Source organism: Plasmopara halstedii (assembly GCF_900000015.1).
Source record: "Plasmopara halstedii genome assembly, contig: Scaffold_7, whole genome shotgun sequence".
NCBI classification, from domain to species: domain Eukaryota; phylum Oomycota; class Peronosporomycetes; order Peronosporales; family Peronosporaceae; genus Plasmopara; species Plasmopara halstedii.
The window spans coordinates 120,298-141,954 of record NW_020186929.1 but is presented as its reverse complement, the minus strand read 5'-3'; the positions used below and the strand labels follow the sequence as shown (position 1 = coordinate 141,954).

Here is a 21,657-nt window from a genome sequence, read left to right as displayed (position 1 = left end):
GGTGCCAGACAAGGAAACGTGTGATAACTTTCGGCTCTCTCCAGCCGATCCTCCAACAGAACTGCCGTTGGATGTTGCTTATATCACAACCTGGAACTTGTGATATTTATTTAAAAAATGTAGGTTTGCTCTAGGTATGCAATGAAGTTAATAAGACCGAGTCACTTACAATAGTCTATTGTTTTTTTTACAATTCCTCTTGGACTCGTGTGATGGACTATAAAAACAAATTGCTCAAGTAGGGTATCGAAACAGAGACTTTGTAATCGTGGATGAGCTACGAGTCATTAATATTCTATACCACAAGCTATCGCAAACTTCTCGTCACATCTACTTATCTAAATTCAGTAGTGCGTAAAGTTCTTCACCGTGATTTAAATCACCGAACCGACCAATCATAACCCTACACACCAAGTTCTTAAGTCCACTAAAACTCATTGCTCCTTCATCATTTCTTGTCTTAGTGTTCATTTTTTCCAACTCTTACACGTTACATTACTGGATGAAGAGGTATCAAGAAGAAATATCCTTCATTGAAGGAAAACTTGAACGAATCTAAGATTTAAGTATTGAAATCTCCTTGCAAAAGACCATCCAAGTTGTCGTCGTTCGCCAGCCATGTGGTTCCCCGTTAAATACAGCGTCAATGCGCTTGATCGAATTGTAATGATGATTCTATGTCTGATTGTAAGAAATAGCCTTGCTGTGCGCTGGGTATGGTATTCTCATCCTTGGATACTTTCCCAAAGGTATTCCATTATCACCTCTGTGTATGGTTCCTCATCCCAAGGTAACCAATAGTATTCAGTCCAAAAAGTCGATCAGTTTGACACGAATTCTTTGAAGTTTGTCACGATCTTACAGCCAACATCCTCAGCTGCAACTTCGGCTCCAACTAATTTTTGTGCAGCACTTTGCTCAAATTTGTCTTTGATGGCTTTTCCAATAAAAATGCTCTTGAATCCTCTCATTCACAACGTTCAATTGCTTTCACATACTTTCCTTTTAAACTTTCTTCGTGATGTCATCGTTAAACAATGCACATACTTGTATCAGTACTGGTGCAGTAATTATGTTGGAAGTAGTCTCTGAACAACTAGCCAACACAAAGGCCCGGACAGAATAGGCCTGCAGCTCGTTCAAAATGTCATCTGAGATACTTTTTTCTTCTTGTTCCTGTATTGTCATAAAGGGGACAAACAACAGCGCAACAATATCGAAGAGAAATTGGATTATCGCTTCATTTTCTTGTAATTCAAGCATTCAATTCCGGCTTAGGATAGAATTCGATTCAAGTCATCAAATCGTCGCTCCTATCTTTACTGAGGTGCACTGGCGGGTGATCCTGTCATTATCATCTGGCACAACTATATGCGACGGAATCACCACCAACACGTAAGTTTCTGGCCCAAATTCCATTCCAAAGTTCTTGTGGTTCTCGATCAGTGAAGCCTTTCGGGTATCTGTTCTCATCAAACGTCAAAGCTTCCGCGTCGCTTCTGTATAGTCGCCCTTTTTGGCGAGGAACATATTCCAGATTGTCCACATCAACCGCTTTCAGAACGATATCCTTCTTCTTAATCTCCTTCATACCAAATCGCTCGCATCGATCGTGACGGGGAACAATCCACTTGTATGATTTTGAAAAGCTTGTAGCATTCATCTATTCATTCGTGCTGTAGATAACACAACCGTAAGACGAAAAAGCCACCACAATATACTAGTGAAAATATCTTTGTTCATCCGACACAAAAACTGCTTACAAGTTAAATGAAATATCTTAGTAGCCATATTCCGGTCAATTTAGCTGCTTTTTGTCTTTCTACTTTAAGATAAACGAAACATATTGAGTCACTTCTTTCTAAACAAGTAACAACATCGAAATGTCCTCATACTTCCAAACTCTCCACTCTAATATATATTAAATCTTCGACACAAGTGAGGAATTCAACGACTGAACTGGAATTAAAATCTTCCGTGTTCTTTTCTTCCGATTTAAAGTTGATATACACGCCATTTTCTTTCTTGATGTTATTGTCCGTGGGATTGCTTGGGTCTTATCACTTTGAGAAAAAGGCAGAGGTAGCTGTAGTCGCTCCATCTTTCGTTCTCTTTCTCGGAGACTTCGCGAATAACGTTCAATTGTTTCAACACAGCGTCGATGTAGCTCAAGACGTGACATCGATAATACCTGTGTGTGCATATAGGTGATAAACAAACTTTTACTTTTGTCAGGCCAAGTTTTGTCCTCGGTCTGCTTTCGCTCAAGCTCCTCAATTCCAATCGTCGATTGGGACTCACTCTTTACCTCATTTGTCACTTCAGAATTCACAGACGATTGGACCTCCATTCACCTTATGTCTTGTTTGATTCAAAGTGATTTAATCAGCAATTCCAGCATTTTCTTGATAGACCGTTATAAAACCAACACCCCACCAAAATGTGTTATATCTCACGGTCTCATCAATCGAGCTTATATATCCTGTATACATTACAAGTATCCAGAACGTAATTGAAACGACGCATTGGATCTTATGTCGCTAGATGAAGTTACGCGTCGCTGGCTTCGACGCCTTGTCTCGCAAACGCTCGAACTTGATCCTTTACTCGTTGACAATCTCTTGACAGGAACTACGATAGAACTTGTGCAATCTTTCTTCTCTTCGTCGAGTCCTGGTGGAAGTATCTTGTTTTTCTACAAGACAGAAGAACAATACCAAGTCGAAGAGGAAGTTGAGGAAACAATTAAAATCGTAAAAGATGAGTCGAGTACAGGTAAGCGAAAGCTGTGCAACGTCTCAAGTATAACTTTCAATCCTCATGTTTTTAATGCATTGTAGAAGTAGCAAGTGATAGTGTTATACCAATTGATTCAACGGATGAGAAATATCTTCAAGAAGAAAGTGATTCTCTTGTAGACCCAGTGAGGACATTGACAAAGCGATTGCGAACTGAAACACGTGCAGTGTGTCATGTCTACTTGAATACACTTCCTGCCGAATCATCGAAGACCGCAACAGTATTTTTGATCAAGGTCGCGACTGGTCCCATTACTCTCAAGACAAACACAAGTGACGCAGAGATAATCGTTTATACAAATCTTGAGCTTGGTTGTTCAACGGGCGACTTGCTTTCGAATCTTGAAGGTGTTCTCTGTCATGTTTTCATGCCATTGTTGGATCCCCAATTATCAGGATCAATCGACTCCATTAGACGAAATGGTGATGAAATTGGTGTGAAAACATCGTCAGCAGCTTCTCAAGCTCTTAAGGTAATCGACGCTGTACGAAATGAGTTTAAGAGCAATCTAGTAAAATTTTCCTCTCAAATTACCAGTGCGATTCAACGGATTCAAGGGGATGTTCACCTAATTATTCCTGACATCAATCTCACAAAACCAGAGACGCATATACACGATTATGAATTGATTGCTCAATTAGAACAAACGTTTGAAGAATGGTCTAAGACTGTAGCTAGTGTCGTTGAACAAGAGAGTCGAAAGAGTCCAAAACGCAAAGGTCCCTTAGCCGAAATTGATTTTTGGCGAGAGCGAAACGCTGCTTTAAGTACCATTTACGAGCAGGTGAACATGCCAACAGTTCAAAAGATGCTTAAATTGTTGGAACTCGTGGAAGGAAATTCTCTTTTGACATTCAAGTCTCACTTCGCTGAACTCACGAAATTATATGTGGAAGCTAAAGACAATGTGAAATTCCTCACAACATTAGAACGTCACTTTAAAAACATTGCGAGTGGTTCCTTCTCAACCATTGCAGACACGTTACCATCAATGATGAATGCTATTCGAATGGTTTGGATTATCTCTCGACACTACAATACAGATGAACGCATGGTCCCATTAATGGAACGCATTGCACACGAGATTGTCGATAAAGTAGCTGTGGAGATTAATATCCATACAATTTTACGACAGAGTCCAGAGAAAGCGTTACGAGTGATTGAAGAAGCCAAAATTGTGCTTGAATCGTGGCATAGAACATATCAAAATGTACGGGAACGCATTGAAGCTAGTGGAACGGACCATCGATGGGAATTTGATCGCAAGCGTCTATTTGAACAAACAGATTATATGGCCAAAATCTGTGAGAATCTACAAGAAGTCGCAACTGTACTGCATCAATTTCATCAGTTTCTAGGTCCAGAATTAAAAGCCGTGACAGGTGATTCACAAGGAATTGATGACGTAATGATACGAGTTGAAAATCTCATTCTACCTTTTGAAAACGTGCTGTACAAAATCTTTGATCGTGGGTACAAGACAAGTTGGGATTTGGTCATGACTCAATTTCAAGATCAAGTAACGGAGATTGAGCACATGACACAACAATTTATCGACTCTTCGTTTCGAAAACTTCGATCTGCTGAAGGAGCGTTTGATTTATTACAAAATTTTCAAAACATTCAGTCCCGTGAGTCAATAAACAAACAAATGATGGAGAAATATACAGATATCCTTACACAATATTCAAAGGAAGTTGAAATGCTTGGAGATCAATTCCATCGATACAAAGAGTCTCCACCCGTGTATAAAGACCATCCTCCAGTCGCAGGTGCAATTAGCTGGTCACGCGCACTTTATTTGCGTGCGAAAAAGCCAATTCTACGTTTTCGAACCATGAATGATTTGTTAAAAAGTTCGTACGGGGAACAAGTCAAGGAGAAGTATCTCGTGTTTGCACGTGCAGTTGACGCATATATTCAACAGCTTCATCGAGAATGGAAAGAAAAAGTGCCTGCAACCATTAATGAATGTCTGAAACAATCGATTCTTGGTCCAAAGCTCTTGGAAGCCGGAAAATCCGAAACAGGGGGGACCCTTTTGAAACTTCCATCTCCACCATTTTATGCCAACTTTTCGTTTGAGCTTAAAATGATTATCAAAGAGTCGAAATATCTTGACCGACTTGGCTTTGAGATTCCAGAAGAGGCTCTGAATGTGACATTGCAAGAAAATAAATATCTTCAATACGTTCAAGATCTTACACTGATGCTTGAACGGTACGACTCACTTTTAAGAGACCTAACACCAGTTGAAACGCATTTATTGCGAGCTCAATTAAAGACACTAGATGATGCACTTCGTGTTGGTTTCTCTCCATTAAATTGGAACTCGCAGCGTGTCATGAGTTTTATTGAAAATAGCAACAAAGCATTGAATCAATTCGCGAATCTCGTGAGTCAGATTCATAAAAGTAGTAAAATGGTCGAAGAAATTGTCGTGAATATTGATCAGACATTGTTGATCCGAATTGAAGATTTTCGTCCAGGAATTGTTACGGAAGTTAGTGAATTTTACGAACTTGTTGAACGAAATCGGATGCAACGACTTGATGATCTTGTACAAAGTTACCGATCAATTGGTCCATTGTTGATAAAAGTGGAAGAGATTGTTGCTGGCGTGAATACTGGTACAAGTCCAGCTATGTCAACGTACTATATGTATTGGGAACGACGGGTGTTCAATGCGATTACTAAGATGATTATTGCATCTATGACGACACTCCAAGCTTTGTTGAATATTCATACAAAAGATATGAATAATGCATCTCTTGTTATGGGAGAAGCAAAGTTTAAGCGTCCACCTTTGTGTAAAGTGAAAGCAACGATGCATGGGAAAGAGATTATCGTAACTCCGTCACTTTCCGACATGTACAAGTATCTGAGTAAATGTGTGAAACATATTGTTGAGAGTGCAAAAGCATTTATCCGCTGGATGCATGGAACTTGTCGTGAGACGGCACCTCTTGTTGTGAATGAAGATGAAGAGCCAATTATGTTTACATTCTATTCGGATATTTCTCAAAATCCATATGTGATCAAAATGACTTTGTCTTTGAATCAAGAGATTCACAAGGTCTTTAATATTGTCAATCGATATCTTGATAGTTGGCGACGATACGATACAGTTTATAATCTCTGGAATACAAAACGTCGAAGTGCTCTTGATAAATTAATGGACAAGAAACCTCCTTGTGTGTACTTTGATACACGAATGGCACAATATTCTCGTCTTGCTGAGTCTGTACGAAACCAACCAACTGAGAAAGATACGGATTTCTTACAGATCGATTGTCTTCCACTTGCAGTTTCTATCGCGAAACAAGCTGAAATGTGGAAAGATGATTATGGAAGAGTGTTACTGGAGATCTCGAATAAAAAGCTTGTAGAGATAATTTCAACTATGGACATGCTCGACATCGAACTTGATGTCATACCTGAAGATCTCGAATCGCTGAAAAAAGTGTTAAATACTGTTGCAAAAATCAGCGACATGGGCATGGAAATGGAGCTTGAATACACAGATATTATCGAACGCTATCGGACGCTACAATCCTATCATATCACATGTGATCCAGCCGAGTTGCAGCGAGCGTTTGCCCTCGAAACACGCTGGAAAACTCTGTATTTCGCTTCAAGAACAAAAGATTTACGACTCGTGAAAGTGAAAGATCAATTTCGAGGCGTGACGAAACAGGATGCACTTCAGTTTTCACAAGAATGTCAAAAGATCAAACAAGAATTTATTGAACATGGACCAGGTACGTGTGCACTTGATCTTGACGTTGGACTCGAGCGTTTATCCAGTTATAAAACGTTACTCATTGGATTTAAGACACGACGTCAGGAGCTTGCAAACGCCGAGAATCTCTTTTCTCTACCCATTACTTCGTATCCAGAGCTTCAAGAATTAGCAGAAGCTCTTGAAAAGCACGAGATTATTTTCAATCTATACACAGAAGAAAAGGATTTTATCGCAACGATGTCCAGCATGTTGTGGGCTGATTTAGATGTCGCTGCGATGAATAAAGGGCTTGAAGAACTGGAAAAACGCTGTCGAATGATTCGTAAAGACTTGAAAACCTTGTCGACATTTATGGCAGTGGAAAAGCAGATAATATCGTTTCGAGAAAGTCTCCCGCTTATCCAGAGTCTTAAAAACGATGCTGTCAAACCACGCCATTGGGAAGAGCTGATGGTCGTCACTCAAGTGCGATTTGAGATGAATCTCAAGACTTTTACACTAAAACAACTCTTTGCGATGGAATTGCATCGATTTTCAAATGAAATTGCTGAAATCGTCAATTCGGCCATGCAAGAGCAAAAGATTGAGCAAGAGATGAATAAAATACAAGATGTGTGGTCTAAAGCTATACTTGAGTTAGTAAAATACAAGAAAAATGGTACCGATCGTGGATGGATCTTACGAGCTGCAGATGATTTAAAACTTATGTTAGAAGATCACATGTTGAATCTTCAAACCATGGCGAGCTCACGATTCATTACCAATTTTGCAGAGCAAATTCGCAAGTGGGAAAAGCGTCTTGGTGTTATGAACGAATGTCTTGACATTTGGTTTATCGTTCAACGGAAATGGATGTATCTTGAAAGTATCTTTGTTGGTGCCGACGATATTCGACAGCAATTACCTGATGAAGCGCGTAAATTTGATGTTATTGACAATGCATGGAAAACTATCATGGCGGCGACATACAAGAATGCAAATGCTGTGGAAGCTTGTACAGCTGAGAATCGTGTAGAAACGCTTCAATCGCTTTCGGATCGATTAGATAAATGTCAAAAATCATTAAGCGATTATCTTGATACGAAACGAAATGCATTTCCACGCTTTTTCTTCATATCCGACGATGAACTTCTTAGTGTCTTAGGATCGTCCGATCCTACGTCAATTCAAGTGCATATGCTTAAGCTTTTTGATAATGTCAAACTCTTAACTTTTATTCGCAATGGGAAGAGTGTAAATGCAATGGAAAGTGCAGAAGGTGAAAGATTTGACTTTCGGACATTATCTTCAGTTGAAGGACCTGTGGAATCGTGGATGACTAGTGTAGAGAGTGAAATGCGTACTTCGCTTCGACAAATTGCAAAGGAGGGAGTCTTTCAATACGCGAGTATTGATCGAATTCAATGGCTTGAGACCGTGTTAGGAATGGTATCACTAGTCGGTAGTCAAATCTGGTGGACATGGCAAGTGGAAGATGTGTTTCATCGTGTTGAAAAAGGTGATAAATATGCTATGAAAGGATTAGAGAAGCAATTATCTGATCAACTCAATACGCTTGTAAGACGAGTACGAGAGCCTTTGGATGCCTGCACACGAAAGAAAGTCAATACATTATTGATCATTGACGTACATGCTAGAGATATTGTCGATTCATTTGTGCGTGATAGTATTCTACATGAAAAAGAGTTTGCATGGGAATCACAATTACGCTTTTATTGGCGAAAAGATGTTGACGATGTTGTTATAGGTCAATGTACTGGTTCATTTCGATATGGATACGAGTTTATGGGTTTAAACGGTCGTCTTGTGATCACGCCATTGACAGATCGTTGCTATATGACACTCACTCAAGCACTGACGTTTAAACTCGGTGGATCTCCAGCAGGTCCAGCTGGAACAGGCAAGACGGAGACTGTCAAAGATCTGGCAAAATCGCTTGCATTACCATGTTATGTAATAAATTGTGGCGAAGGACTCGATTATAAAGCTATGGGAAGTATCTTTTCTGGATTAGTACAAGTAGGTGCATGGGGTTGTTTTGATGAATTTAATCGGATCAATATCGAAGTTTTATCGGTTGTGTCAGCACAACTTCGTGCGATTCAAAATGCACTTCATGACGAGAAAAAAAGTGTTGACATTGGTTTTGGATCAGAGATTGCAATCCATCGTACTGCTGGTTTTGCCACGTGTGGATTTTTCATTACCATGAATCCAGGATATGCAGGACGAACCGAGTTACCAGATAATCTCAAAGCTCTCTTTCGTCCAGTGACAATGATCATTCCCGATCTATTACAAATTTGTCAAATTATGTTGTTTTCCGAAGGATTTGAACATGCCGTTGGACTTGCAAAGAAAATGACAGTGTTGTATCAACTCTCGAAAGAGCAATTATCAAAACAATATCATTATGACTTTGGATTACGTGCTTTGAAAAGTGTTTTAGTGATGGCAGGAGCTTTAAAACGCGAATATAGTGAAATGAATGAAGATGTTGTACTCATGCGAGCTTTACGAGATAGTAATATGCCAAAGTTTGTATTTGAAGATGTCCCTCTGTTTCATGGATTAATCAATGATTTATTCCCTGGTTTAGATTGTCCTCGAGTTGGTTATGTTGTATTACGAAATGCAATTGATACTGAACTCAAACGTGGCGAATATGATACAAGCGACTTTAAAGTGTATCATGAACAAATTGATAAGATCCTACAACTATATGAAACAATGCTCGTTCGACATACGACAATGATCGTCGGACCTACAGGAGGTGGCAAGACGTTGGTAGTCAATACACTTGCAGCTGCGTCAAAATCAGCTTTAGATGAAAGTGTGCGAATTTTTGTCTTGAATCCTAAAGCTCAGTCGATTGCTGAATTGTATGGCACAATGGACTCCGTCACAAGGGATTGGACAGATGGAGTTTTAAGTCGATTATTTCGAGAGTTAAATCAGCCTCTTTTAAATGGCAAAGAAAAGGAAAAACGGTGGCTTCTCTTTGATGGAGATGTTGATGCTGTATGGGTTGAGAATATGAATAGCGTGATGGATGATAATAAACTCTTAACATTACCAAATGGTGAACGTATTCGATTACAAAGTCATTGTTTAATGATATGTGAAACAAGTGATCTTCAATATGCATCTCCTGCAACTATAAGTCGGTGTGGAATGGTCTGGGTTGATCCTAAAAATTTAGGCTATCGACCATATTTCGAACGTTGGTTAAAGAAAACAAATCCACGAAATCATACCGGATCGACAGGAGAACTACCGGGTCGGATGCCGGATAAACGGACTCAATTGCTTGAGTTATTTGATAAGTATGTACCTCAATGCATCAATTTCATCTTGGAAGGTGTCGTTGGATTGGATCAAACGGTTGCAAAATGCCATCAAGTCATTTCAATTTCGAACTTGGATATGTGTAAACAACTTTGCGTATCATTAGATGGACTTTTACCACAAGGAGACGCAGTTCTCGATCGTACAAGTGTTGAAGGGCTTTTCGTTTTTAGTTTAGTCTGGTCTTTAGGAGCCGCATTGCTCGCTTCAAGTCGAGATCGTTTAGACACTTTCATTCGTACGATATCTGACTTTCCATTACCATCCACCAGTTTGTACGACAATTTCTTTGATCTCGAAGCTCGAAAATGGTTTGCATGGGAATCTCGTGTCGTATCGTACACTGCACCTTCGCCTTTTCTTTTTTCCCATGTATTTGTTCCAACAAGTGATTCAATGCTTTACACTTTTCTTCTAACAAATTGCATGACAACAGAAAAACCAGTGCTTTTTGTGGGTGAAAGTGGTTCAGCCAAAACGGTGACGATTCAAAATTATTTGAATCATTTAGATTCACAAAGTTTTTCAACTTTAGCACTAAATTTCTCAAGTCGAACGAGTAGTTTAGATGTTCAGACAACAATTCAAGCAAACGTTGACAAACGATCGGGCAAAGTTTACGGTCCACCCGCTGGAAAGAAACTTTTGATTTTCATCGATGACTTAAACATGCCGAAAGTCGATCTTTACGGCACACAGCAACCCATTGCTCTCTTGCATTTTCTTCTAAATCGTGGAAGTATATACGACCGTGGCAAAGATTTGGATTTGCTCACGTTAAGAGATTTGCTCTTTCTTAGTGCTATGGGACCTCCTGGTGGTGGTCGAAATCAAGTCGATCCACGTTTTGTAGCACAATTTAATGTTTACAACCTCACGTCACCAACCAAACAAGTGCTTCGCCACATTTATGGCTCAATCGTGACAACATACTTTCGAAATTTTAGCAACGACATCCAAAGCATTGGCATCGGATTAATTGATGGATTGTTAGCCTTTTTCGAGTTTATTGTGGAAAAGTTACCTCCCACACCGTCTAAATTTCATTACATTTTCAATTTACGCGATCTTGGATGTGTTTGTGAAGGATTGTGCATGGCAACACCCGATCTTTTCACTTCCAGTGCATCGATTGTACGTCTATGGCGCAATGAGATTAAACGAATATTTACTGATCGACTTACGACAGAATCGGATACTGCAATTGTCGATGGAGCATTCATGCAGATTGTACGTCAGACATTTCCACAAGAAGCAGACACGGCTTTAGAAAATCCACTACTGTTTGGTGATTATGCTGATTGTATTGGACGGATTACAAATGAAGCGACATGCGAAGACGCACGATTGTATCAAGATATGGGATCGTATCGACAAATTCGTAGTATCTTTGATGAAGTTCTCGAAACGTACAATGTCGATCATAAACCCATGACATTAGTTCTGTTTGAAATGGCATTAGAACATTTATCACGAATTCTACGCATTATTCGAAATCCATTGGGTCATGCTTTATTAATTGGGATTGGAGGAAGTGGCAAGCAAAGTTTATCGCGACTTGCAGCGTTTACAGCAGGATACGATCTCTTTGAAATCTTTCTGACACGTGGATATGGTGAAGCGGAATTTCGAGAGAATTTGAAAGATTTATATCGAAAATTAGGCAAACAACCGATGGTGTTTCTTTTTACTGATGCTCATGCAGTAGAAGAAGGATTTTTTGAATATATCAACAATATGCTTACAACAGGTGTAGTACCAGCTCTTTTTGAATCGGAGGAACGAGAATCTCTTGCGAATTCGGTGCGAGATCAAGTCAAAGCAGCAGGATTGATCGAATCGAGCGATACATGCTGGCGGTTCTACGTCGACTTGTGTCGACAGAACCTTCACATAATTCTTGCCATGTCTCCTTCAGGTAATGCGCTTCGATTACGATGTCGTAACTTTCCTGGTCTTGTCTCGGCTACAATTATTGATTGGTTCTTCGCATGGCCTGAAGATGCACTACGTAATGTTGCACAATACTTTTTATCTCAAGAGAATCTACCGGAAGAATCACGCGAAGATGTGACGAATCATCTCGTCTATGCTCATTTACGTGTTGTACGTGTCGCGCAGCAATTTGGCGATGAATTGCGTCGGCATTATTACGTCACACCAAAGAATTATCTTGATTTTCTTTCAAATTATCGTCTTCAATTGAAAGAGAATAAAGTGAAAGTCACAGCAAGTATTGGTCGTTTAAAAGGAGGTCTTTTAAAACTTGTTGAGGCAGCCCAAGCGGTAGATTTGATGCAAGTTGAATTATCAAAGAAAAAGATCATTGTGGATGAAAAAGCTTTGGCATGTGAAGCTTTAATCAAGACGATTGAAGAAAAGTCGACGGTAGCATCAAAACAACAGGAAGTTGCATCAATGACTCAGATGGAGTGTGAGAAAGCATCCATTTTGATCGCACGAGAAAAGAAAGAAGCAGATGCTGCGTTGTTGGAGGCTCTTCCAGCAGTCGAAGCAGCTGCTGCTGCTTTGCAAGATCTTTCAAAAGCAGATTTGACCGAGTTAAAATCCTTTGCATCGCCTCCACCTTTAGTCATGTCAGTATGTATGTGTGTGTTGATATTGAAACCTACAGGTCAAGAACTTGATCTCGACTGGAAAGGGGCAAAAGTGATGTTAAGCAATGCAAATCTCATCACTTTATTGAAAGAGTATGAAAAGGATAAAATTTCAGCCAAAATGATCAGCAAGATCAAGACATTTTTCAAGAATCCAGAATTAAATATTGATACCATGAAATCCATTTCTCGAGCTGGAGCAGGATTACTTGTGTGGGTGGTAGCAATTGTCAAATATCATGATGTGGCAAAGAATGTTGAACCTTTACGTCAAAAAGTTAAGACTATGGAAAAGGAACAAATGTTAAAAGAACAAGAATTGACTGATTTGAAAGCTACGCTTGATCGATTAAAGTCCGAGCTTGAGAGTTTGTCAGTTCAATTTCAAGAAGCAAATTCTGAATTGCAAGGATTAAAAATTCAAGCTGATCAGATGCAAAAACGACTTCAAGCTGCAAGTAAATTGCTCTCTGGTCTTGGCTCGGAACGTACACGCTGGACAAAAGATGTTGAGTCATTACATAGTCAAAGTGAACGTCTTGTAGGTGATTGTTTACTCACTGCTAGTTTCTTAAGCTATGCAGGAGCGTTGAGCTTTGAGTATCGAACAAATCTCATCTATCGTGATTTCTTTCAAGATCTAGAGTCTCGTCATTTACCAGTCACGTCTCCTTTTCGACTGGAAAAGTCGTTAACGGATGAGACAGTGATTCAAAAATGGGTCTCAGAAGGGTTACCAGCGGATGAACACTCGGTTCAAAATGGTATTTTAACAACAAAGTCGAGTCGCTTTCCACTTTGTATTGATCCTCAGCAACAAGCTGTGAATTGGATTAAAAAAAAGGAAGAAAAGAACAGTTTGACAGTCAAGACATTTAGTGATCCGGATTTTATGAAACATCTTGAATTGGCCATTCAATTTGGAAATCCATTTCTCTTTGAAAGTGTTGATGAAGAAGTAGATCCAATTCTTGATCCTGTGTTGGAAAAACGAACGTTTATGGAAGGATCCCAACGATTTATCCAACTAGGCGATAAAAATGTAGAATGGGATTCGAATTTTCGACTTTATTTGACTTCAAAACTTGCGAATCCCCATTACTCTCCCGAGATCATGGGGAAGACAATGATTGTCAATTACAGTGTAACACAAGATGGACTTGCGAATCAATTATTAAACGTCGTTGTAGCACATGAACGACCGGATTTAGAAGCACAATTTCGTGACTTGGTTTCAGAAATGTCGGAAAGTACACAATTGATTGTCGAGCTTGAAAATACACTACTTCGTGAATTATCAAGTAGTTCTGGTAATATTTTAGATAACGAAGAATTGATTGGAACGTTAGATGAAACGAAGACTCAAGCGTTTGAAATTAGTGGAAAATTAGAGCTTGCGAGTTTTACAAAGACTGAAATTTCGAAAGCTCGTGAAGTGTATTCACCTGTTGCATTGCGTGGATCTATCTTGTACTTTGCCATGGCTGCACTCGCGACGATTATGAAAATGTATGAGATTTCACTCGCATCGTTTTTAACAGTGTTTCATACTGCACTTGAGACTGCAAAACGAGATGTCGTACTTGAGAAACGCTTGAAATTGATGGTCCAATCAATTACGGCCTTATTGTACGACTATACGTGTACAGGAATTTTTGAGCGACATAAACTCATGTTTTCATTCCAGATGACGTGTATGATCATGAATGCATCGAATGAACTCGATCGTCTCGAACTTGATTTTTTCTTAAAAGGAAATACATCACTTGAAGCTGTGAGTGAACCAAAACCCGAGAATCTAACGTGGATTTCAAATGCTGGATGGAAAGACTTGCTTTGCTTAAGTACTTTACATGAAGGAGGTGTTTTTACATCATTACTAGCTGATTTGAGAACAAGAACAATTGAATGGAAAGCTTGGTACGATCTTGAAGCTCCAGAAGGTGCAGACCTTCCAAGTTCGTTTTCAACTCATCTTTCTGGTCTTTCAAAATTATTACTTTTTCGTTGTTTTCGACAAGATCGTGTGTATAATGCTATGAAATTATTTGTTATGGATGCAATGGGTGAAAAGTATGTTCAACCTCCTGTGTTAGACTATAATCGAATCTATAATCAAAGTGTTTCGACATCTCCAATTGTTTGTATCTTAAGTCCTGGAGCCGATCCACAAAGTGATATCCAAACATTAGGCGATACTTATGGTTTTTCATCTTCTCGTTTCAAATTCTTAGCTCTTGGTCAAGGACAAGGACCATTAGCAGAACAAATGGTTCAAACTGGTGCATTACGAGGTCATTGGGTTTTACTACAGAATTGTCATTTGTTAACAAGTTGGTTAAAAACATTAGAAAAGATGCTTCTTTTATTAACAAAACCTCAGAAAGACTTTCGTTTGTGGCTTACAACCGAACCAACCGATCGCTTTCCACTTGGAATTTTACAACGATCTTTAAAAGTCGTGACTGAACCACCCGATGGATTAAAACAAAACATGCGTCGTTTATATTCTAAAGTTGATGCGACAATCTTCGATGAATGTCCACATGATATTTTTCGTTCGATGGTTTATGTTCTTTGTTTTTTACATGCTGTAGTTCTTGAACGTCGAAAATATGGAAAGATTGGATGGAATGTAAATTATGATTTTAATGAATCGGATTTTACTATATCACGAAAATTACTGAGTTTATATCTTACAAAAGCATATCAAGATCAAGATGAAATGATTCCATGGGGAGCATTGAAATATTTAATTGGTGATGCAATGTATGGTGGTCGAGTAAGTGATGCTTATGATCGTCGAATTTTAACGACGTACTTAGCCGAGTATATGGGTGATTTCTTATTTGATACATGTCATCGTTTCTATTTCAGTCGCTCGGGTTATGATTATGTTCTTCCTGGTAAAATTACGGGTATTTCATCTCAATCCTTAAATTTAGAGGCTTATATTACGAGTGTCGAGGATTTACCACTAACGAATAGTCCTGCAGTCTTTGGATTGCACCCAAATGCAGAAATTGGGTATTATACGAATATGTCGAAAAGTGTATGGAAAGATTTAATTTCACTTCAACCACGATCGACAAAATCAGGTACCGGTATCTCGCGGGAAGAATATATCACGAATGTCACGAAAGATATTTTATCAAAAGTGCCAGAACCAGTTGATGTTCATCTGATTCGAAAAACCTTTAAAATGACACCCACCCCAACTCAAATTGTTCTATTACAAGAACTTGATCGTTGGAATCTTTTGACAAGTCGAATTCAAATGTCATTAAAAGATCTTCAAAAAGCATTAGTAGGTGAAATTGGGATGAGTGAAGACTTAGATGCAGTGGGTACTGCACTATACGATGGGTTTCTTCCAAATCTTTGGCGATCATTATGTCCAAATACAGAAAAACCACTTGGAAGTTGGATGGAACATTTTACAAAACGATATACTCAATATATGAATTGGATAGCAAATGGTGAACCACGAGTTCTATGGCTTTCAGGATTTAGCATTCCTGAATCATATCTTACTGCATTAGTACAAGCTACATGTCGAGCGAAGAATTGGCCATTGGATAAATCTACATTGTATACACGTGTGACAAATTATACGTACGATTCACATGTTTTACTCGACGATCGGAATGGAGATGCTGGATGTTATGTGAAAGGATTGTTTCTTGAAGGCGCATCTTGGGACCTTCAACGAGGGTGCTTAGCTCCACAAAAGCCAAAACAATTAGTGGAAGAATTACCAATTTTACAGATTATTCCGATTGAAGCTAGTCGACTGAAATTGCAAAATACTTTTCGCACACCTGTGTATGTTACTCAAGCACGACGAAATGCGATGGGTGTTGGACTTGTGTTTGAAGCTGATTTGTATACGACTGAACATGCGTCTCATTGGGTTCTGCAGGGTGTTGCACTTACGCTTAATACAGATTACTAGACAAACATATTGATGGTCCATAGTCATAGATCACGAAATGATAGAATGAGACTGAAGTTTTCATTTCAAGTGCTTTTGTTTAATTATCAATAGATTAGTTTGATAGCTCGTACTGTAGTCTATTTGTTGATAAGCATCGTTTTCTTCACTCTTCATCCGAATCCTCTCGTTGACGCTTCTTTGAGCGACGATTCGACTTGTTAGAAGGTGGAGTACCATACTCCTTATTAGCATACGACATCTTCATGCCTTCTTTGCATCGTTGCATCGCGCTTTTATGTTCTACAATTGGAGTTGGATAATCTTTTCCAATAACGCACCCAGCATCCTGCTGAATACTTTTAGGAGCTTTCCAGGGCTCATAAATATACTTGGCGGGAAATTTTTTCAAAGCTGGAATGTACTTTTTGATAAAGAGACCTTCAGGGTCTGACTTTTTACCAAAAGAAATTGGAGAGTAGACGCGAAAGTAGGATGTAAAGAAGTAGCTGCTGCTAAGCCAAAGCCAATTTCCAGCATTCACACTCCAATCGTGATCAATCAGTCGTTCTTGAAAAACCTCGAGTCCGCGTACCCACGAGATATAAAGATCTCCTCGCGTCAAGAAACACGCAACTGCGTGACGGGCTAAATGATGCATCCAACCTTCTTCCTTAAGCTGAATCATAATAGCATCGATCCACGGAAATCCAGTCCGTCCATCTCTCCACGCTTCAAATTGTGAGCGAGCAAGCTTTTCATCGTCACTCATTTCTTCTTCATTTTCTGGAATCGTGTGGTATCGCCAGTTAACTTGCAAACACGTTGGGCTTTCCTCCATCTTATCAAAATACGGATTATCATGGCCATGACAATGATAGAAATCACGCCAAAGGAGTTGGCCGATTAAGCTCACAGGTGGTTGTGATCCTTTTTTACGACGTTTCTGGATATCTTGCACTCGATGATAAAAAGTCCGTGGACTAAGGCATCCATAAAACATATAAGGACTTAAAACTGTAGTCGACGGCGTAGGTGGTGGTTGCGCAGGTGATGTCTTGGGTTTTTCAAAGCGAGCTACGCGATCTTCGTCCTTACAATAATTGTCAAGTGTCTTCAGCGCTTTTTGTTCACCACCGTAAATAAATGAATGTTTCTCTGGGGTTTCATAATCAAAGAATGCCAAATCTGGTACGGTAAAGTCATGCTTTGGCCCAGCAATCTGTTCAATTTGCTTCTTTTTCTCCTTCGGATCATCTTCTTTCTCCCTATCATCAGACATTTCACAATTGTTCCAGTACTCAACCACCTGTTGATACAATTCATGATGTTTTCTCATGGGAGAAGGCAATTTTTCCGGTGTTGGAAGAGGTTCAGAAGGCAAAGACTGCTCTCCTACAGCTTTCAAAAATGCTCGATATGTTTTCGGAGCTTTGTTTGATTGACTCGAAATCACTTGATCGAGATCATATAAATTGTATCCATTTGTCACATGTGTCTTAATACCCAAACTCTTGGCTAATTCCAACGCTCGATTGTCTCGTTCGACTGCATAAGGTTCACAAACTCTATCAAAAAACAAGTGTGTGATACTCCACGCCGGTAAAAGACGTTGAAGCACTTGCAATCCATCACCTTTTGCTACAACAAGTTTTGAACCACGTTCTTCTAACGCTCGTGACAAATCTTCCACACTTTCCAACACAAATTGAAATCGATGTGCACCACAACGCATGATCTGCGGACGATGTGTAATGTAGAGTGGAATAAACTCAACATCGTCCTTATTCTTATGCTTTTCAATATGCTGTAGTGCTGCATGAAGCGCCAAATTGTCATGAAGACGCAAGTCACGACGAAACCACACGAGTACCTTCATTGAGAAACGAATTATGATGAAAACCTCTTGAGTTGATTCGTCGCATTATAATCTGCCATCATTAGAATTCGATGTGCTTCATGGCTTCAATTTAGGTGTAGTACACCAGTTCTTTGATCATTCGTGTGCACCACATTTCGCCCCTAAGAATCAGATCCCCAATGTCATCGTCGGGAGAGCAGCGTGTAGCGTTCCGGTCTACGGCTGTGGTTACGGGCTTTGAGGGAAAGATTGAATGTGTGACGCACTATTCATCACGTGTCGTTGTAGGCTCTAAGGATGGTCGCCTTGTTATGTATGACACACGTAAAGGGACATCCACATCTACAGCTACGTATACGTTTCCACATGGTCAACGAGTAGAGCAGCTGCTGGCAGTACCTCATATCCGTATGCTGATTGTAGTTTCTAATGGAGAAGTATCAGCTCATGGTGCTACGGATCTCAAGCCACTAGATTTTGATTTCTCTAAAGTTAATACGTACAAAGTGCGACTTGTGTGCGTGAATCAACGTGGTCCTCCGCATTTTCGTCTTGGTGTGGCAAGTCTGAAGAAAAAAGCTATCGCAATTTATCAGTTTCATAGTAGTGACAAAAGCTATGCATTTTTACGAGAATTTAGTACGCAAGACGTTCCAGAAGCTATGAGCTGGTACAGGAACAAAGTTGTCGTAGGTTATAGAAAGAAATACTTTCTACTTAACGACAAATCAGGTGATGCTACGCAGATTAACTCTCCTGGCATTCAAGATCCCACAGTATTTCCAGTGGTTAAGTTGTTACCGAAAGAAGAGATTCTTGTCGCTGTGATGGATCGTGTTGGCGTTTTTGTTGGCTTTACAGGGGATACACTTCCTAAGAACTCGGTTACATGGTCTCAAAGTCCACAGCACGTGGAATATTCGTCACCATATTTGTTGGCGTTAATACCAAGAGTGGGCGTTGAAATACATCGTGCCAGTGATGGTGCCCTTGTTCAGACATTGCCACTTACTCGAGCTGTGTGTATGTTTGGCAACGGTATGAAGTGGGATATGGAGCCTCGACAGAGTGGTGATAGTGAGGATGTCGTTATAGTTGGTGTCAGAGAGTCAAGTGGAGTGTCTAGTGTCATGAAGATTGAACCAATGCCGTTAGAGCAACAGGTTGGCGAACTTTTGGATCGTGGGCAGATTGATGAAGCTCAGTTGCTTGTGCGAAAGTCCATTGCATCATTATCTAGTGACAAACAACGCAGCAAGATTAAACGCTTTCAACGTCAAGCAACTGTGGCGCTGCTGCGGCGACTCGAGTTTGACCAAGCTGCCGATTACATGTATCGTGCTGCAATTGAACCGTGCGAGTTTATTGCGTTTTTTCCCGATCTCCAGTGCTCTTCATTCGCATACGAACCTTCAGTGCTGAAGCCCGAAGTGCTTCCACGTGGAAGCAGCTCCACTCCAGACATCACTTCAGTTGTTCAAGAGTTACTGTCGTCTCCGCGCGCTCCGTTGAGTACCGACATTGCCAAGAGTAACGCTGCTGACCTTGTCAATGCTGCACAAAAGTCACTTCTCAAGTTCTTGAATCAGTACAAAAAACACATGCGAGACAAAGCACGTGCCCATGTGCGCGCCGTAACTTCAGCTCGCGGTCGTTCCACCTCCAATCCAAAGGATGCACGTCGTATTGAAGCGATTGATACAGCGCTCTTTCGTCTTTACATTCAGTACAAACGGTATAAGGAGCTGCTAGCCTTAATTCAGGAGACAAACCCAGACGTCGAAGGCCCACCAGGATCTCTTGGAGGGTGCGCACTCGAGTTAGAATCGTGCCGATCACTCCTTATTAAACAGAAGCTGTACTACGAAGCAGGTCAGTTGCTTTGTGCTCACCAGAGCTACGATGAAGCCCTAGAAGTTTTTGCACTTCTTCACCACGGCGAGTACAAACAACGTGGGGGTTCAAGCGGCATGCCAAAATCACCAATCGAAGCTGCGATCGACGTACTTTTAACTGTACCCGAGTCAGAAAGTGCCTTCATCTTTAAGCAATCAATTTGGATTATCAAGGCAACGTCTGCGAAACAGGCCTTGCGTATCTTTACCGAACGTCGGCCGCCATTGCCATCGAATGATGTCGTTGCGCATTTACGGGAACATTCAAACGACCCAGCGATTGTGCAACGGTATCTAGAGTCTCTCGTCAAAGCAAATGGTGAAGCGGGAGCGGTGCAAACAAGTGCAGCAGCAATCTCGACAAACAATGCTGGAATCGTCAGTGAAGGCAGTAGCAGAGGCTTCAATGCTTTTACTGATCCTGCTGCAGCAGAGCTGGGCGTGAACGATAGCTACAGTAACTTTCTGGCTGGTGACAATGATGACGACGATGAAACAGTGCGTGGGCCGGACGGCTCGGCGGCGTCAATTGTGGTGGACCCTCACCACACTCGCCTGGCACTGGAATATCTTGACGAGACACTGAGACTTGTCGCGAAGGGTGATGTGCCGTCAAAGTCTCAACCTGGTAAAGAGCCTGGACAGCTCGGGGAGGCACGCAAGCGCCTCTTGAAATTCTTGAAATCGGGCTCTTCGCGCTACGACGTAGTGCCACTTGTCGAAAAGGTTAAGGGCAAGCCATTGTACAACGAGTTTGTGATACTCTGTGGCCGTGGTGCACTCCATGAAGAAGCAGTGACTTCACTAGTGTATGAATTAAATGATTTGCGGGGAGCTGAAAGCTACTCCGTTAAGTATGGAGCACGTGCCTCTGTTCAAGCATTATCAGGATCATCAAAAAAGGCTGGAGCTGTGGAACGTAACGACGCTTTGCTGGAATTGCTCAAAATCTGTTTCTCTCCTCGTGAGGAGTCAAAAAGGTCAGCATTTAACGATTTTGGATTTCAGCTCCTAACACGTCACGGCAAAAGCCTCGATAGCTCTATGGTACTAGATTTGGTGCCAGCAAATACACCACTATCTAAATTGGGTGAATATTTTGCCCAGGCCTTGCCACACAGTGCTCACAACGTTCGCGAGATGAGTATCACCAAGTCATTATCGAACGTCTATAATCTCCAAGTTCAGTGCGATCGCGTTGAGCTTTTGACTCAAAGTGTGCAGGTTGACCCCAACACGCTGTGCCCCGTTTGCCACAAGCGCATTGGCGATATTGTCTTTGCTGTCTACCCAAATGGCAAAGTCGTGCATTATAACTGCACTAACAGCAATCTTCAGCTTTGTCCTGTAACTGGCGAACGCTTTTCATGAATGAGCATACGACCAAAACCGTAGCGAAAGCGTAGACTGCATAAGCAGAGAGTCGGGTGTGGACAAATACAAATGTTGTAGAAGAC

At 40.6% G+C, this 21,657-nt stretch overlaps 5 protein-coding genes across 5 annotated transcripts; 2 read left to right on the top strand and 3 right to left on the bottom strand.

Annotated features, from left to right (window-relative positions):
* Positions 1-1,354: 1,354 nt before the first annotated feature.
* PHALS_13871 (uncharacterized protein) lies at positions 1,355-1,663 on the bottom strand (the record flags this gene model as incomplete). Its single annotated transcript, XM_024725025.1, has 1 exon — positions 1,355-1,663. One exon carries the CDS (start codon positions 1,661-1,663, stop codon positions 1,355-1,357), a length of 309 nt encoding a protein of 102 aa, XP_024571478.1.
* A 97-nt stretch (positions 1,664-1,760) lies between these two features.
* On the bottom strand, positions 1,761-2,422 carry PHALS_14722 (uncharacterized protein). Its single transcript, XM_024724914.2, has one exon. It carries the CDS (start codon positions 2,348-2,350, stop codon positions 1,922-1,924), a length of 429 nt encoding a protein of 142 aa, XP_024571477.1. The 5' UTR covers positions 2,351-2,422; the 3' UTR covers positions 1,761-1,921.
* A 112-nt stretch (positions 2,423-2,534) lies between these two features.
* Positions 2,535-16,465, top strand: PHALS_13870 (flagellar inner arm dynein 1 heavy chain alpha; the record flags this gene model as incomplete). Its single annotated transcript, XM_024724803.1, has 3 exons — positions 2,535-2,775; positions 2,841-12,497; positions 12,528-16,465. 3 exons carry the CDS (start codon positions 2,535-2,537, stop codon positions 16,463-16,465), a joined length of 13,836 nt encoding a protein of 4,611 aa, XP_024571476.1.
* A 145-nt stretch (positions 16,466-16,610) lies between these two features.
* On the bottom strand, positions 16,611-18,323 carry PHALS_13869 (dna photolyase; the record flags this gene model as incomplete). The annotated part of the gene is made up of 1 exon (XM_024724692.1): positions 16,611-18,323. The coding sequence occupies one exon, from the start codon at positions 18,321-18,323 to the stop codon at positions 16,611-16,613; it is 1,713 nt and encodes a 570-aa protein (XP_024571475.1).
* Positions 18,324-18,484: 161 nt separating this feature from the next.
* On the top strand, positions 18,485-21,571 carry PHALS_13868 (vacuolar protein sorting 39; the record flags this gene model as incomplete). Its single annotated transcript, XM_024724581.1, has 1 exon — positions 18,485-21,571. The coding sequence occupies one exon, from the start codon at positions 18,485-18,487 to the stop codon at positions 21,569-21,571; it is 3,087 nt and encodes a 1,028-aa protein (XP_024571474.1).
* Between the last annotated feature and the right edge of the window lie 86 nt (positions 21,572-21,657).

Coding starts and splice junctions, on each gene's coding strand:
- PHALS_14722 (XM_024724914.2), bottom strand. CDS start 2,350: ATGGAGGTCCAATCGTCTGTGAATTCTGAAGTGACAAATGAGGTAAAG.